The 17,136-nt window shown below is 52.3% G+C and overlaps 1 protein-coding gene across 1 annotated transcript in view; it reads right to left on the reverse strand.

Annotated features, from left to right (window-relative positions):
* LOC102560190 (nuclear GTPase SLIP-GC) overlaps nucleotides 1–15,907 on the reverse strand; it is a 53,890-nt gene extending 37,983 nt beyond the window's left edge. Inside the window, exons 1-5 of the mRNA XM_014601692.3 lie at nucleotides 15,833–15,907; nucleotides 12,361–12,523; nucleotides 3,929–4,030; nucleotides 3,079–3,184; nucleotides 1,576–1,798 (exon numbers count right to left, since the gene is read on the reverse strand). Coding sequence (XP_014457178.2) covers nucleotides 1,576–1,798; nucleotides 3,079–3,184; nucleotides 3,929–4,030; nucleotides 12,361–12,388 — 459 coding nt within the window. The 5' untranslated portion in view covers nucleotides 12,389–12,523; nucleotides 15,833–15,907. The remainder of the gene's footprint in view (nucleotides 1–1,575; nucleotides 1,799–3,078; nucleotides 3,185–3,928; nucleotides 4,031–12,360; nucleotides 12,524–15,832) is intronic.
* Between the last annotated feature and the right edge of the window lie 1,229 nt (nucleotides 15,908–17,136).

Here is a 17,136-nt window from a genome sequence, read left to right on the forward strand (position 1 = left end):
AGAGAAAATGGTTAAGGAAGTACTGTAGTGCTGAGCTGAGGGGTAAAATCAGCCATAGAAAACTACAGGAATGAAAAGAAACAGGATGCTCAGGAGGGTGGAAGCTGGCAGCTGGTCACTTCTGGAGGGGCGCCAATATATGAAGTGAAAAACAGGTATAAACCTTTGGCATCAGAGAAGGAGACTTAGCCCCTGGGACATGAGGTGAAGCCATGCTCTCCAAAGACTGGTGGTGGTGATGGCTAGACAATGTTATTTAAAGGTTTTCTTCTTGGGAACTGGCTTATAGGGTGTGTGTGTATTACGCTGCACCTTAGTGAGGGGTGTATTACTAGTAAAACACAGTATAACTAATTAGACTTCAGAAATCTGATGTCACCAACAAAAGCAAATGTGTGTGTGTGTGTGTGTGTGTGTGTGTGTGTGTGTGTGTGTTAGGATGGTTTAGGATGGGCAGCAGGGGTTAATTGACTTCTAAAAGCTTCTCACATAGTTTTCTGAGCCTTCAGAAGTGGACAGGATGTCTAACAAATAAGGACACACAGCCTGAGAAACTGGGGGCATGTACCGCACTCTTCCATAACATGAGATAAGGTGGCACCAGGTCACAAGGCCAAAGTGGGAGGCCTGAAATTCCTGTTTTGCGAAGGGTGTGCATGTGATATGCTTGGAATGTGCTGACAAAACAGAATGTGAACAGTATGACGACCACTGAGAGACCAATCAGTGATAGCCCTGGATGAAGAGTCATCAGAAAGGGAAAAGAATGCAAAGGAAGGGACTTTAGAGCAGAAAAGGTTCCCCGAGAGGGGAACCCAAGGACACATGGACAGAGGGCATACCACCAGCCTGTCTCATCTACTTCACTGGCAGGGAGGGGTGGGCCTCAGCATCCCACCTCCAGGCTGCTGACTTGTGGATGTCTGAAACCTAAGAGACAACCTCAGAGTGAAGCCTGTGTCCTGGCCAGATGAATCCTGACTCTAGGGAGAGACCTAGTATTGGTAGATATATAGAATTGCTTGATTGTTTGTATTGTTTTGTTTTTTGTTGGTTTTGTTTTTGTTTTTGTTTTTTTTGCAATCACTGTGTGTCAATAAATTTGCCTATTATTGAATGGAAATGGTTGTGATCAGTCTAAGGGTATTGGGTCCCCTTGAAACAAGGCATCTGGGTCCTAAATATAGTGCCAGCAGTGGGTGATTTCTGTCTGCCAACCAGACCTCTAATCTCAGGAGCTATACTGCCTTCCAGAAACCTGAATCCAAGATGTCACAGAAATGCTGCTGAGATCATCCACCCCCTGGCTACAGCCCCTGCTCATCCATGTGGGCAATAATGATACTGTCAGGAGCGACCCTGAGCAGATAAAAAGGGACTACCAGGCTCTGGACATAAGGGGAAAGGAGAAGACAGGCTCAAGTAGTGTACTTATATCTCTTTTTTGGGAAAAGTAGCCACCCAGCAGAAGCCTGATGTACCAGGCACCCCCAACCTCGTGATTCCCTTCCAGAAGGTGGAGCTTCCTTGTGAGGTAGGGAGGGAGTGGAGCCTAAGAATTGATCCATGCCTTACTTTGTTTGACAGGAGATGAATCTTTGCCTCACAGGACTCAGCCCGGCTGGTGTGGATTTGCACTACACATGAGGTGCATGAGGCACTCCCCGACACTGGCAAGAAGAACTGCTTCTCTAAGATGGCATTGAGCAGTGAGGTCTTCCCGGCCCCAGTGCTGCCAAAGAGTCCAATGTAAATGGGATCCAAGGAGGTCTTTTCCGTCAGCTTGGAGAGGTGGTCCCTGGAGAGAACAAGAAGACAGGAAAGGGGTTGGATGACTGCAGCACCTCCACGTACACAGGAAGGGCCAGGCAGCTTTCCCCTTCACTGTTAGAAATGCTCCTGTTGCTAATACCCTCAAAAGGACCCACTGAATGGAGACTGTTGGAGGCCCAGTATGCTCTGGGCATGATGCAAAGCCTTCTAGAGTCAATGAATGACCCTTCCCCATTGACATTGGACCAGACCTGCTACCCAGGAAGTGCAAGGCAGGGGTTGGCTCTCTAATGGTTTTGTCTTCTCTGTTGTATTCAATTTGCTGCATTTGGAAAGGTGGTGGAACCTGATTCCTGTCCAGGAGTCTCACCAGGGATCTGGGTAAGGCCACAGCTGCAGGCACCCATGCCCTGTACCATTGCCCACCCTTTGCTCACCCCTAGTTCCAGGCCTCAGTCACATCCAGGAACCCAGGGGAGCATGATGGTGAAAAGGTGACACATTGTGGGACTGCATCTCCTCTTCTGACAGATGCACAGGACCACCAGGCAGGGGAATGGAGCCTCTCTGCAGCAGGGATAGTCTGCAACCACAGGGTCTTTCACATCCTCTAAAAGGGCAACTGAGTGAGATAGACCCCTTGGTCTGCTCCACTCCATCAATTCCTCTATCCTATTCAGACCAGACCCTCTAAGTGCAGCAGGAGTTCAGAGGTAGATCTGCCTGCTACGATGTGGATCTGCCCATGGCAGGGAAGTGAAGCCCTGTGTGATAGGACTGTGTGAAATTTCACTGACTGTTCCATTTTGACACTGTTTGACTCATTTTGAGCTCCACTGGGCAGCACCTACTGGCTTGCTGCCCAGTGGAATGAGGCGATGCGCACCACCAGCACTGTTCTCCACCTCCCTCCACTGGGCTTTGCACCCAGCGGCTTGCTGCCCAGTGCAGAGAGGTGGTGCACAGCACCAGGGATGTGGTCCACCTCCCTCTACTGGGCTCAGCTTCCAGCGCTGCTCCCAGGCAGCAGACTCCCCCTGCACCCCCAGAGAGGGATCTGCCGGAATCCTCTGGGAGTGTGTGCGAAACTGGAAACACCCTCAAAACAGTGAAACTGTTTCAATGAAACTAAACAGAAGAGTGCTTTCAAAACAAAATGAAACTTGAAAGGAAACACTGGTCTGTTGAAGCATCGAAATAGAAGTCAAAGCTAAATGGTGCTGTTTCACGCAGCCCTATTGTGTGACCACCAACTACTGTCCAAATCCCTCAGGCCATGGAGAAGACATTGGGTTGCAGACTCACTTGAGATACTTGATCTCATCTGGCAAGTTTTTCTGACCCACAAAGGAGGACAGCTTCTCATATGAGGCCTTCAGGATTTTCCTTGTCCTGGATTCCATCTGTTCACCTGAAAAAGTAAATATCATCCCGTGGTCAGACCTATAGCTGCCCCCATCCATCTGGGATTTGGCTGGATCATACTAGTTAAACAGCGTGATGAGAGGATGGGAGACTTCCCAGTTCAAAACAGGCTAAAGTAAAACAAAGGGCAGTGACTTAGTCTGGATTAGGAAGAGCTCTCTAAATACTGTGGTGTGTCACCATTGGAACAGAGTCTGGAGAGAGGCTGCTGAATCTGTCAAACTTTTAGGTGAAGCTTAACCAAATACTTGGTGCCAATCAGCAGAGGCTTTTGACTGCCCTCTGGGCCCCAACATGCTCCCAAGGGTGGCTGTGCCGATGCAGCCTCATTCAGAAGATATTTAAAAGAAAGTTCCTATGTTAGCTGTGGCCAAACTCCAACTGGTGCTTCTGCTGGATGCCAAGCAGTGGGACAAGCCCAAGGGAGAAGTACCACCTTCCCCAGCTGACAGTCATTGTGGAGAGTCCCTTAGATGGAGAACCTGGACATGGGCAGCGCCAGTCTGTTCTGGGGCTCCAAAGTGACCCTGTCCATGGCACAGAGCAGCGCAGCCACGTGGAGATGAGCAAGTGCAGTCCTACACCCCAACCCCCTGGAAGGAGTGTGGCTTCTGTTTCTTCCAACACAGGGATGGGAGGTCCATATTTGTCCTCCCCCAGCCTTGTGTCTCATGTGTGACCCTTGCAGAGCCCCTTAAGGTAGGCAGCCCCAGTGGGTTTCCATACTTACACTTAGAAAGGAACTCTTTCTCCTCCTCCAAAAAGCCTTGGTACTTGTCGATCCTTCTCTTTTTCTTTGCAGGTGTTTCTGCTGCATCTCGCCCCTCAGCACCTTGGCAAGTGAAAGAGCATCCCATTAGCATGACTTCTCTAGAGGTGGCATGGGTGACAAGGCTGGGTAATAGACATTTTGCAACTCATTACAGAGGGCATCAGGGGACATGGATCCATTTCTGTGCCCAAGCCCATGGCAGTCTTGCACACACCAGCACCTATCAGGCAAGCTTGAGGCCCCGTACTACATGCTGGCCCCATGGATGCGAAGAATGTGTGCCCTGCAAAGATGAGACAGGCATACAGCAGGACAAAGAACATGTCCTCTGCTACTTTGTACAATGGGGACCAAAGCACAGAGGGCTTCAGGGTGAGATTTTCAGAGCTCCCAAACTTGACCTGCAAGGGGAAACCGCACCAGATGCTATTCTGCCTACTGGGTGCCTAAGTAAACATCCTATTCCACCCTGTTCAAATCCTGAAAATCCATCAGTGAATCTACTTTTGTAACAAGCCATTATCTGATGCCTAAGATTGAGTTGCAAAAAAAGGAGTGAGGGGAAGGAGGACCCACCTGCCTTTTCTATGAACAGCTTCCTTGGGATGCTAGCAGGGTGGAAAAGACTCATACTTGGCTGCCTAAGGCTACCAGTAGACAGTGTATTTGTCCTGGGAGAATCTATTTTCTCCTGGGACAAATCATCATCATTCAGACATCCATTTCCCTTGTCCCAGGATAGACCTGATAGGTGGAACAGGATCTGGCCCCCAGAGTCTAAATCCCTCAAAAGAGTTGAAAGTCTCAGCTTAAGCAATTGCCCAAGGCTTCACAGGGCTAGGATCCAAATCCATTTCACCCACGCCCCCAAGTAGTGCCTTAACCACAAGACCATCACAAGGCTGCCAACACTTCTTATTTGATCACATGTCTTGTGACGGTTGGTGTTTTGCTCAAAGCCCCAGTTCATAGAGTCATGGTATTTCGAAAAAACCTCAACCTTCACAAGGACAGACAGACGCAAGTACATTTTTAGCCTTCAAGATTATAGTAAAAAGATTGAGAACATTCTTGAACAAGTCTAAAATCTCCAAAGAGCAGAGATCAGATACAAAGAATGCCAACATTTCTGTGAAATAGATTTTTAAGCCAAACTTAAAAATTTTGAGTACTTGAAGGTGGTGACATTGCCATTTTCCCCATGTATATCCAAACTTACTCCACCTTGTGCTGAATATCTCTTCTGCATGTTTCTACTACATACTGGCTGGGAGGAATTTGTATTGCCTTCCTGCACCTCCTTTGCTAACCTCAGAATTTTCCCAAACAAGCAGAAAGCACCAGCACCTGCAGTTTCTGTAGCTTGTTATTAAGGTCTAGGGCAGGGGTACTCAACCTCTGGCCCACGGGCCAAATGGGGTTTCCCATGGGTCAGGAAATTTGGCAGAGGGGGAACAGTGGCAATCAATACAGCCACTCTCCCCTTCTGCCAAATTCCCAAACCCCAAGCCTCCCGCAGCTGGATCAGAGCCACATCATGACTCCTCCCCACTGGCATGGGGCAGCATTGAATGTTAAGCCCCCTTCCCCCACAGGGATGGGTTGTGAATGGGCTGCTCCCTGCCCCTCCTTTGCACACCTGGATGGGGCCCTGCTGTGCCTGCCTTGGCCACCAGATCAGGACCACCAGCTGGATCTGGCCCATGGATGGACCCGTCACAGCCCCCTGGGTAAAAAGTTTGAGCACCACTGATCTAAAGTATTTCAAGTTTTGTTGTGAATATGCACTGATGTTTGCTTCCAAATGTGCCTTTCAAATCTTACCCATCCCCAATCTTTCATTTATTGGATGTAAATGGAAGAACTAGGGAAATTAATTAACCAAATAGGATGAGTGCCAGCCTGAAGTAGCACGCAGGGAGCATGTCTACACAAAACTCTAGAAGTGCAGTAGATTAATTCCACTACACCTTAGCGTGGGGTGTATTACTAGTAAAACACAGTATAACTAATTAGACTTCAGAAATCTGATGTCACCAACAAAAGCAAATGAGATCCAGAGAGGAGTTTCCAGTAGCAATAAGCCATTGGTGGTGATGTCATTATACAATGCCCTGCTGAGAACCTTGTCTGGAATAATGTGAACTATTTATGAATTCCCTGAAGACAGGGAGGGAGAGCACATCAATGATTAACTTGTTCCATGTCAGTTCAGAGGAGGGGAGACACACAATCCTCAGGTCCAGATGCCCTCCACCCAAGGATGTTGAGGGAACTGGCAGGGGTAATCGCAGAGCCCTTGGCCCGGCTGAATGAGCATTCATGGTCATCTGGCCAGGTGCCGGGGGATTGGAAACTGGCTAATGTGGTCCCAATTTTCAAGAAGGGGAGGAAGGAGGACCTGAGTAACCATAGGCCTGTAAGCCTCACCTCGGTGCTTGGGAAGATTTTGGAGAGGATCATCAAGGAGCATATCTGTGGGGGGCTGCAGGGGAGATCATGCTCAGGGGCAAACAGCATGGGTTCATCAAAGGCAGGTCCTGCCTGACCAACCTGATTGCCTTTTATGACCAAGTAACTAAATCCTTGGATGATGGTGTCGCCATGGACGTAGTCTTTCTAGACTTTAAGAAGGCCTTTGACATTGTCTTTCACCCCATCCTCATGAAGAAATTAAGTGACTGTGGCATTGATGCCTGCACAGTTGGATGGGTAAAGAATTGGGTGATGGGGCGCACCCAGAGAGTAGTGGTGGACGGGTTGTACTCAACCTGGTGAGATGTGAGCAGTGGGGTACCCCAGGGCTTAGTCCTCGGGCCCGCACCGTTTAACATCTTCATCAGCGACTTGGACGAGGGCGTGGAAAGCACGCTGTCCAAGTTTGCTGATGATGCTAAGATGTGGGGCGAGGTGGACACAATTGAAGGGAGAGAGAGGCTGCAACTAGATTTAGACAGACTACAAAAGTGGGCAGACGAGAATAGGATGGGGTTCAACGTAGACAAATGCAGGGTGCTGCACCTGGGGAGAAGGAATCCACCGCACACATACAGGCTGGGGAGTTCCCTTCTTGAAAGCACAGAGGTGGAAAGGGATCTTGGAATCATTACTGACTCCAAGATGAACACGAGCCGCCAATGCCAGACCGCAGCCAGCAAGGCCAGCCACACCTTGTCATGCATCCAAAGGTGTATCTCAAGCCAGTCCAGAGAGGTGATCCTCCCCCTCTATGCGACTTTGGTCAGGCCACAGTTGGAGTACTGCATCCAGCACTGGGCACCAAACTTCAAAAGGGATGTGGCCAGCCTGGAGAGGGTTCAGAGGAGAGCCACCTGCTTGGTGGGAGGGCAGCAGGACAGGGCCTATGAGGAGAGACTGAAGGACCTGAACCTGTTCAGCCTCAGCAAGAGGAGGCTGAGGGGGGACCTGCTGGCTGCTTACAAGCTCATCAGGGGAGGATCAACAGCAAATTGATCCCTTTTCTCCCCAGCACCACCTGCGGTGACAAGGAATAATGGTAATAAGCTGATGGAGAATAGGTTTAGGTTGGAGATCAGAAGGCAATATTTTACAGTTAGGGTGGCCAAAATCTGGAACCACCTTCCTAGGAAAATGGTCCTCGCCCCTACCTTGGACATATTCAAGAGGAGGTTGGACAATCACCTGTCTGGGGTCATGTGAACCCAGCATTCATTCCTGCCTGTGGCAGGGGATCAGGCTAGATGATCTGTTCAGGTCCCTCCTCACCCTAGGTACTATGAAACTATGAAACAAGCCCTACCTCCCAGTCAAAGGCTCATATTCAATCCTGCTCCCTATAGTGGGTTCAACAGAAGTGGGATATCCGGCTTTGAACTGGCAGTTAAAGTAAATGGATGGGATGAGGCTTCCTAGGTCTGCTACTCATGGTAGACTGCCGCAGCCTTCCCTATGGCCTCAGCAGTGAAACCAAGCAGGACTCCATGTGGCAGAATGCCATCTCTGCCTCTCCCCAACTCTGCTGTCAGGTGGATGCCTTATCTGACAATTTGGTTACCATGGTCACTGCAGAGGGCAGACACCTCTGGCCCCATTGGCTTCAGGTAACCCTGAGTTGTAACCTGAGTTGGATACATTCCTGAGGGAGGGGGACACCTGCTCCGTCTGCCTACATGACTGGCCTCACACACCTGGGAGGGGGGCTCAAACACACTATTGTTCTAAGCAATGCTAACATGACTGGGAGGGGGCTAGAAACCCTGCCATTCTATCCAGAAACCAGGGATACATTTCAAATTGTTTGGCTGGCAGCCAACAGTTGCTGGCCTTCATTGGATCAGGTAAATGAGGTCATAATGGCTATATAGGTGAAGGACTGCCCAAGAGGTGGGGCAGCAGTCATGATGAGAACTCACAGAGAAGCTGGATCATCTGAAACTGTCTCCCTCTCCTGAAACTCATGTTCAATGACCTGCTTGCCTCCAGAAGGAATCTCCACCTGCCTCTGGATGATACTTGTGAGCAAGTTACCTGAGATCTAACTAGATATACAACTTGCAGTAACTCAGATGCACAATCAAGGGCTACCATGCCACCATTTGCTCTAAGGGATTTGTCTGATATTGTTCTACACTGTACCCTATTCCAAACCCACTCCTTATAACCAATAAAATTCTCCTTTGTACCTAGCATGGGAGACTTATTCGGAGAGGGTCTAGATCAGAGATCGGCAACCTATGGCACACGTACCAAAAGTGGCAGATGGCATGGCTTTTACTGGCAAGCAAGTTGCTTCCCGCCTCAAGGGGCAGGAAGGGGTGTACCCATACTAAGCAGCACATGGCTGCCCAGGAACAGCCTTGTGCTGCTGCCAACCCCTACTTAGCTGGATTTTCCACCACCAGATTCAGGCCCCAGAACACCCTGACCATGCAGTCCTGGTAAGATCCCTGGCCCGAACCCTAGCCCAGCCCTGCTGCAGGCCCCATCCCCGGCCATATCCATGCCCTGATGGCCCTAGCCCCAAACCCATGCTGCTGGCCACATGCCACTAGCAGGCCCCAGCTGGCACCATCACCGCCACAGGCCCCATCCCCAGGCCTGGCCACGTGCTGCTGGCAGTCCGGCCCCATTGCCACCATGGGCTCTGTCCCTGGGCCCGGTACCAGCTGGCACCATTGCCGCTCTGGGCCCCAGCCCGGTGCTAGAGCTGGGCCGGAGCCATCTGCAGCATCAAGATGGGGCCAGGGCTGCAGACCTGAACAGGCCCTGGCCCCATCCCGACACAACAGATGGCCCTGGGCATGTGCTGCTGGTGGGCCCGGCCCTAGCTGGCATCACCGCCACTGCCTGCCCCAGCCCAGGAGCGCTGCTGGACCAGGCCACTGGCAGCACTGGGATGAGGCTGGGGCCCAGGCCTGTGAACCCGCATGTGCCCCAGCCCCATCCCAGTGCTAGCGGCGGGCCCAGCCACATGCTGCAGGCAGGCCCAGGTCCATCCTTGCACTGCTGGTGGGCCCAACCCCAGCCAGCACCTCCACCACTGCCGCCTGCCTCAGCCCAGTGCTGCTGCTGGGCCGGGGCCGCCTGCAGTGCCGTGATGAGACTGGGGCCCGGGCCCATCTCAGCGCTGCAGATGGTCCCAGCCATGTGCTGCCGGTGGGCTGGACCCTGGTCCCATCTCGGCACTGCCGGGCTAGGGCTGCAGTGCTGGGAAAAGGCTGGGGCCCAGGCACATCTCGGCTCTGACAATGGCTCCAGTCATGTGCTGCCGGTAGGCCCAGCCCTGGCCAGCACCTCTACCACTGCTTCTGGGCCAGGGCCCATTGCCAGCATTAGGATGAGGCCAAGGCAGGGGCTGGGGTCCCATCCTGGCACTGCCAGTGGGCCCGGCCCAAGCCATGTGCTGCCGGCAGACTGGGGCCTTCTGCAGCACCAGGATGAGGCCAGGGCCCAGGCCCATGGATGAGTGTGGACCCCATCCCCATCTTGGCGCAGCAGATCGCCCCGACCCCAGCCAGCACCACTGGCACTGGCCCCAGCCACTGCTGGACTAGGGCCTGGATCTGTGCAGGTCCCGGCCCCATCCTGGCACTGCCAACTGTCCTTGCCTTGGCCCATGCTGCCGTCAGGCCCAGCCTCAGCCTTTGCCACAGCTGCCAGCCCCAGCCCAGTGCTGCTGCCAGGCCCAGGCATCAGCAGCATCAGGATGGGGCCAGGGCCTGCACAGGCCCCAGCCACAGTGGTGGTACCAGCTGCTGGGGGCCTGGGCCTAGCCCTCACCACCACCAGGGGCCCCAGCATAGTGCCACTGCCAGTTGGGGGCCGTCAGCAGTGTTGGGATGGGGCTGGGGCCCATGCAGGGCTGGGGCCATGGACCTACACTGGACCCAGTCCCATCCTGGCATTGCCAAAGGCCCTGTCCATGTGCTGCCGGTCGTCCCCGGCCCTGTGCAGGCCCAACACCAGCCAGCAACTCCACAGCCATGGGCCTCAGCCCTGCATGGCCCCAGACTCAGCCCAGTGCTGCTGCGGGCCCCATCCCAGTGCTTGCAACAGCCCAGCTGCAGCCCCAGCTCCATGCTGCCAGCGGGCCTTGGCCCCAGCTGCAGCCACAGCTCCATGCTGCTCACGGCCAGGCTCCAGCCCCAGCCTTCTGTTGCCCATGGGCCCCAGCTCCAGTCCCATGCTGCTGGATGACCCTGGTCCCACAGTCACAGCCCCTCACTGCCAGTGGGCCCCAGCCCCATGCTGCCCAAGGCCCTCAGTGGGCACAGTGCTGGCACCCGCTGTCTTCCCAGACCCCAGAGCCAGGAGAGAGCCAGGGCTGGGGTGGACAGGCAGCAGTTGTTTGCAGCCTCCTGGCTGCAGCTGGCTCAGGTTTGTGGTAGCTGCTGATAGCCATGGAGCCCAGGCTGCTCCCTTCAGCCAGTTGAGAGGATTGAAGCCCTGTTGCAAGCAGCCCGGGCTGTGTGGCTATCAACAGATACCCAAAACCTGGGCTGGCTGCAGCCAGGAGGCTGCAAACAACTGCTGCCTCCCAGCCCCGGCCCCAGCCCCGGCCCCAGCCCCAGCTGCCTCCCAGCCCCAAATCCAGCCCTGGGATCTGGGAAGACAGCAGATACCAGTGATGCTCCTTGCTGTGCTGACCTTGCCACTGCTTCTGCAGAGCAACATGTGTAACCCGGCACAGCAAGGCTCAGTGGGGGGCACAGAAAGCTGCCTGTAGCTCTGATCTCCCCACTGCTTTGGCTATACTTACCCCACAGGCAGGGGCAGCAATGAGGGGCTCAACCGTGGGTGCTGTCCATGCTGCTCAAGTGCAAACAGGGGAAGTATGACCTGGGCAGTGCAGAGCTTGCAGCAGAAGGAGCTTCCCTATGCAGTCCCTCTGTTCACTGCCACTCTGAGTCACACAAGCCATGCTCGGGAGGGCCCAAGGGAGGGCAGCAGGGCTGGGAGTGCAGCTTTTGTGAGTGCAGCACAGCAGGAAGCATTGCTGGTATCTGCTGCCTCCCTGGAGCCTGGGGCCAGTCTAGGAAGCAGCTAGGGCCAGGGCTGGGGCAGGAGGGCAGCAGCTGTTTGCAGCCTCCTGGCTGCAGCTGGCCCAGGTTCTGGGTAGCTGCTGATAGCCAAGGAGCCTGGGCTGGGGACCAAGGGGCAGCAGGTCTGCGGGGCAGGGGCAGCAGGGGTACGAGCAGGGTTGGGGAGCAGGGGCTTTGGGTGGGGGGCAAGAGGCACAAGTAGGGCATCCTGTCATGTACCCCTTGCCCTCATTTTGTTTTTCTGGCATGCTGGCACTCTGGCACCATCCAAGGCAGGCATTGTGGGTTTTTCAGCACTCCAGCCAAAAAACGTTGCCTACCCCTGGTCTAGATTGTACCTTGGGGTCCCCTTCATTCGGCTGACTGAGGGAGACCACTATTTGTGCTTCAGACTGAGGGAAGGACCCCAAGTTCTTGCAGTGGGTCAAGGACCCTCAAGAACTACTAGGCCTGCGTTTCCCAGAGGGCACAGGTCCAAGATCAGTCCAGACCCTGGGTGGTGGTGACATTACCCCCAGGCTTGCAGGTGTGCTCCAGAAGGTGGAGCAGCCGGACATGAGGCACCCGTAGGAAGGCACTCTGAGCCTGGAAGGTGGTTGGGCACTGTGAAGTGGGTGGCTCAATGTAGGAACACCCCCTACTGGTAGGAGCACCCCCTACTGGCCTGCCACACTCCACAAGGTCGCTCCCCTTCTGTCAGATGCTCATCTGACATATTCAGTGTACACAATGCATTATGTTACACAATGCATACATTACACAGTGAAATCTGACTGTGATCTGCAGCTGATATAAGTCAGTGCAGGCAGCTGGGCAGCTTTGTCCCTCTGTGTGCTACCATGACCACCCTGCAGGGCCCATTCTTACCTGGGTGTTCAGGTGTATTGCTTGCCATCCTAACAAAAGATTTCCAAAGTGAGCAGTGGGTGTTGGTTTATACTGGGCTGTTCTGGCTTTTTAAGGCCAAGAACTATTCGGATTGGAATGTGGTGAGGGTGAGTCAACAGGATGTCACTTATTTGGAGGCTGCCTGGGGGAAGAACAGATTAGCATTACCTTATTCAGCCCATCTACTTTGTGTTTAACCCACCAGGCTCTGGCTGGTGCCATTCCAGCCCCTGCTAAGCGCTTTTACCACCATTTCTTTGTTATGTGGGTTGCTTGGAACCTAGCCATGTTATGGTCCTGTCTACATGGTGGGGCTTCACTCCAGAGCCCCCTTCCTCCCCCCACCCCCCATGGCTGCATCAGTGCAAGCCCCTTCATGCATGCAGGGAAAACCTTGCTCCTTCAGAGTTTCCCCCTGTTTGAAACCCAGGGGAGCTGCACTGGCAAAAGACACAGCTCAGAACAATTTACCCTGTTCATACCAGAGGTGTCTCATGGGGCAGCTCACCTGGCAGCTGAATCAGGGCAAGTTCAGCAAGGACACCACGTGGACTTGTAAGACCATTTGGACTCAACTGTGACATGGTTGAAGATCCTGCTCTCCCCACCCTGAGAGAGAAGCTGTGGCAGAAACACCACCGTCGGCGCCCCGCTCCAGAGATCTGTCTCAGCCAGCCTGAGAGGCTGGTGTTGAATCCCTCAGGGCGGGGATCTCCCACCTTGTCTGCATGACAAAAGCCTGGTGCCTGGGAGGCTATGCTCTAGTCACCTGGGGAGGGGGGAAAGACCCGGCCCTGCGCATGGGCCCAGGTAGCCAGGGATGCGTGGTAGATTGGTCGGTTTGGGGCCAGTATTGGCAGCTACGATTGGACCGGGCTGCTGAGGTCAGAGAGGTCAGTTATTTAAGGGCCCAGGCCAGGAAGAAGGCAGCCTTTAGCCATGCGGTCATCCAGGTGAATCTGAACCTGGCTCTCTCCTCATCACCGCATGCTCCAAGAGTGATCTGCCTCCAGAGGAAACTCCAACCACCTCTGGATGATGCGAGTAAGCTACTAGAGATCCGATTAGATATTTAACTTCAGTAACTCAGATGCGTGTTTAAACGGCTACCTCAGCCACCCTGGTTTGCTCTATGGGATTCCTTTGATATTCCTGTAATATTTCTATGATATCGTTCTATCTTTTACCCTGTTTCCGCCCTACCCTCTGTAATCAATAAAGTTCTCCTTTGTGACCAGTGTGGGAGACGTATTGAGGGGTGGGTCTAAATTAGGCCGAGGAGGCCCCTTAGGTCTGTGGACTAAGAGAGACTTTCCTAATAAGCCCCAGACTTGGGGAAGTGCCCCAAGTGCCTGTATTGGGTCTAGGACACATTGGTCGATCAGGCCTGCGTTCTCCAAGGTGCGCAGAGCCAGAAGTGAGTCCAGAGCCTTGGATGGTGGCAGCGGGAACCCCAGGCTAGCGGGTGTGCTCCAGGGAAGGGGTCGGCCAGACGGGAGGTACCCCAAGGGAGGCACTCGGAGCCTGGAAGGTGGTCGGGAGCAGGGAGGTGGGTGGCTCAACGCAGGAGCGCCCCCTACTGGCCCGCCACAGAAGCATCCTTCCCACTTGGGCATCACACACTCTTCAGGCAGCACCCTTCTCATCTGCTGCACCCTGCACAGGCCTCTGCAACAGACCTAGAGTCCGTGTGAATGGACTTGCACAAATGGGCAGCGGAAAGTCAACTGGATAGAGCAGGGTTCAGAGGAGGATACAAATCATCTGTCCTTCAGCCCCAGGACAAAGGCCCCCTACCCTGGCTCCCTTACCCCTTCCTTCAGCATCCCTGGCATCTGCTGTAGCCAGTGGGAGTGTAGTGAGGGACAGGATCTGCATGTGGCCATCCAGACTTCATCAGTTCCTAGGAATCCACCTGCTATGGGATGGCTTTGCTGTGGAAGATGCAAGGCCTAGATCCTTTCCCTTCCCCACCCTGATGAGGTGGGGTGGGGCAGTTTCTACCTGGAGACTCTCACAGGGAGCCCCCCGTGTCAAACAGTATCCTTCAGGAAGGGATGTTTTGGCCCTTGCCCAGTGACAGGAATGATTGATGTTCTTTTTTCCCTTGGCACATGTCACAGTTGGCACAAGCCACTCTCTTGCCACAGCTTGTACATAGACTTCTACTGGTTTTCCAGATCAAGCCAGTACAACCATCTGGACATCCCCCTTCTCACTGCCTCAGAGTACAGGGCATCCTAGAGGGCATGGACCCACATGCAGGTCCCCAGTATGCTGCAGCCTCATGTACAGGAGCTATGGGATGGGGCCTAAGCTTCCCAGTCTGTAGCACAACCCATGCAAGTTAATGGCAGACATATGAAGAAATGCAGAGTAATGATTATAAATCTGGATATTCTTGACAGTTATACACAGTGCAATCTTTCTTTGAACCTAACTTCCTGGGACAGTGAGTCCCCCTGTCAAATTGCACATTTGGTGAGAAGGAATTTCTTCCACTGGATTAGAAGTCCCCCATGATGGTTCATGGCATGCTCCCTGGCTTTCATGTTATGAGATGGAGGGAGAATGGAAATTCCTGATGTAGCTTCTTTAGACCATTCACTGAACTATATCATTCTTTGTCATCTCCAACTAATCAATCCCTTCAAAACATAAACAGCCTGCCATTTCAACCCCTCCTGAAAGTTGTGCCCTAGGATCCTGTGTCACCTACACATGCCCTTAGAATAGGAAAGCCCCTTGAGGGTTATTCAGTCCAACCCCTGCACAGACGCAGGTCAAGCTGTTCCTAGCTCATCTCAGTTGTCCATTCAGCCTCTGCTTGGAAGCCTCCAAACAAAGGACATTCTCTGGGCATCTGGCTCCACTCTCCTGTGCTTCTTACAGTTAGGAGGGTTTTTCTTTTCTTTTCTTTTCTTTGTTTAAAGATACAATCTAAACCTGCATTACTGCAGGTCCCACTGTTTAACATCCTGTCTTCTGCGGCAGGGAGAACACTTGCTCTTCTTCCTCTTGTTATGGCAGTCTTTAAATACTTGAAATCTGCTATCATGTTACCTACTTCTTTCAGCCTTTCCCCTCTTCATCATCTTTGCCATTCACCCCTGGAAACTCAGTAGTTTCTGTTCCTGCTTCTTAAAATAGGGTGCCCAGAACTAGGTGCAGTACTCCAGCTAAGGCCCAAGCAGCCCCAAGCAGAGTGCTCCTATCACCTGCAGGGTCTCAAATACAAGACTTTGTTAATACAGCCCCAGAATTGCATTTACATCACACCTGGGGCAGTGGATCACCGCTCTGAGCGTGCCTGAATCCTGATAACTTCAAGCAAGAAAGAAACTATCAATTATTTCTAAACTAAACTACCAGAATGTGGCAAGAAGCCAGCTCTTATTACCCAAAAGGGCATAAAAGTTACCAATTTTACATGAAAAAAAAATACACATACCAGAAGTACTGCACCTCTTCAAAATGACTGGCTTTTGCTGTTGCTGATTTTCTATTTCTTGGAGCAGGAGAAATGAAACTGAATCTTAGACCACGACTGATGTAATGCCAGACTCCTCCCTATTTTGCTAATTAAAAATGCAAGAAGCTCAAGTGATTCAGAAGCAAAAAGAAATCGTTGATGTTTTTTGCGTCTTTGATTTTGGATCTCTTCTACTGCATTCACAACCCAATTTCAGGCTTTTCTCTGTGAGCATAAGAGCTAGAAACAGTGCTTCTACTAAATTAAATGAAATCCTGAGGTACTTCTAGGGGCTTGGGTCTCAAAGAGCTCCTGAGTGAGTTTCAAGAGGTGGAAAAAGTGAATGTCACACTGTGCTTACCTCCAAGTAGATGAACAGGGAGAATCAGGCCCAACTACATCCTGAGCCTGGAAGCAGCTGTGTTTAGTGCATCAGACAGTACTTTCTGTGCCTCTCAGAGTGGTCTGATCAAACTTGCAATGAGGAATTCAGTAACATTTAGCTTTAGAGGGGTTAGGTTCAGTCCTTCACAATGAGGCAGATGTAGCAGAACTGTGTGACTCCTGATCTAGTTTCACCTTCATGGACTGAGCAGCAGCCTTGCACTCAAATCACACATATACCTCTACCCCCAAGGTCTGAAGTGCCATCGTAGGGATTAGGCCAAGGAGCGGAAGCTCTTCTAGCTAACAAGCTTGTCACCCACTGAGATGCTTTTTGAAGAGACACTCACTAACATTATAACTTAGGCTGGCAACAAAAATTAAGGACAACAAAAAGTCTTTCTTCAGGTATATAGGGAGAAAAAGGAAGGTGCAGGGTAGTATAGGATCACAACAGGACAAACTAGGGCAATTGGGTGGGGCGGGGGGGGCAGGGAGACAAAGCTGAGCTCTTCAACGAGTTCTTTGCATCTGTATTCCTAGACACAGACCAAGACAATTCCTCACCTGTAAAATGGGAATAGCCCTTCTCCCTCACCTTCCTGCTATGCCTTTTCTGTTTCTCAAATAAATGCTAGGAGGCTGCCCAGGATGCCAGGGGACTCACTGCTCCAAGTCCTACCATTTTTTCCTTCTTAACTCTTAATGCCTTAAAGGCTGTATATTTGGCCAACAACCTTCCCCAGAGCAACACCCATGCCTCACAGGTGTCAACAATCAATTATTTTAAGGGGGTCTTGGCCCCATGTCTAATACCTTGCTCCTTCAGGCCCTTATATCTTCAAGTCCTGTTCCTACTGGGCACTAAGTCATGGTCTGATCACCACTATTGTCAGGCA

This window comes from Alligator mississippiensis, chromosome 1, assembly GCF_030867095.1.
Source record: "Alligator mississippiensis isolate rAllMis1 chromosome 1, rAllMis1, whole genome shotgun sequence".
Lineage (NCBI taxonomy): Eukaryota > Metazoa > Chordata > Crocodylia > Alligatoridae > Alligator > Alligator mississippiensis.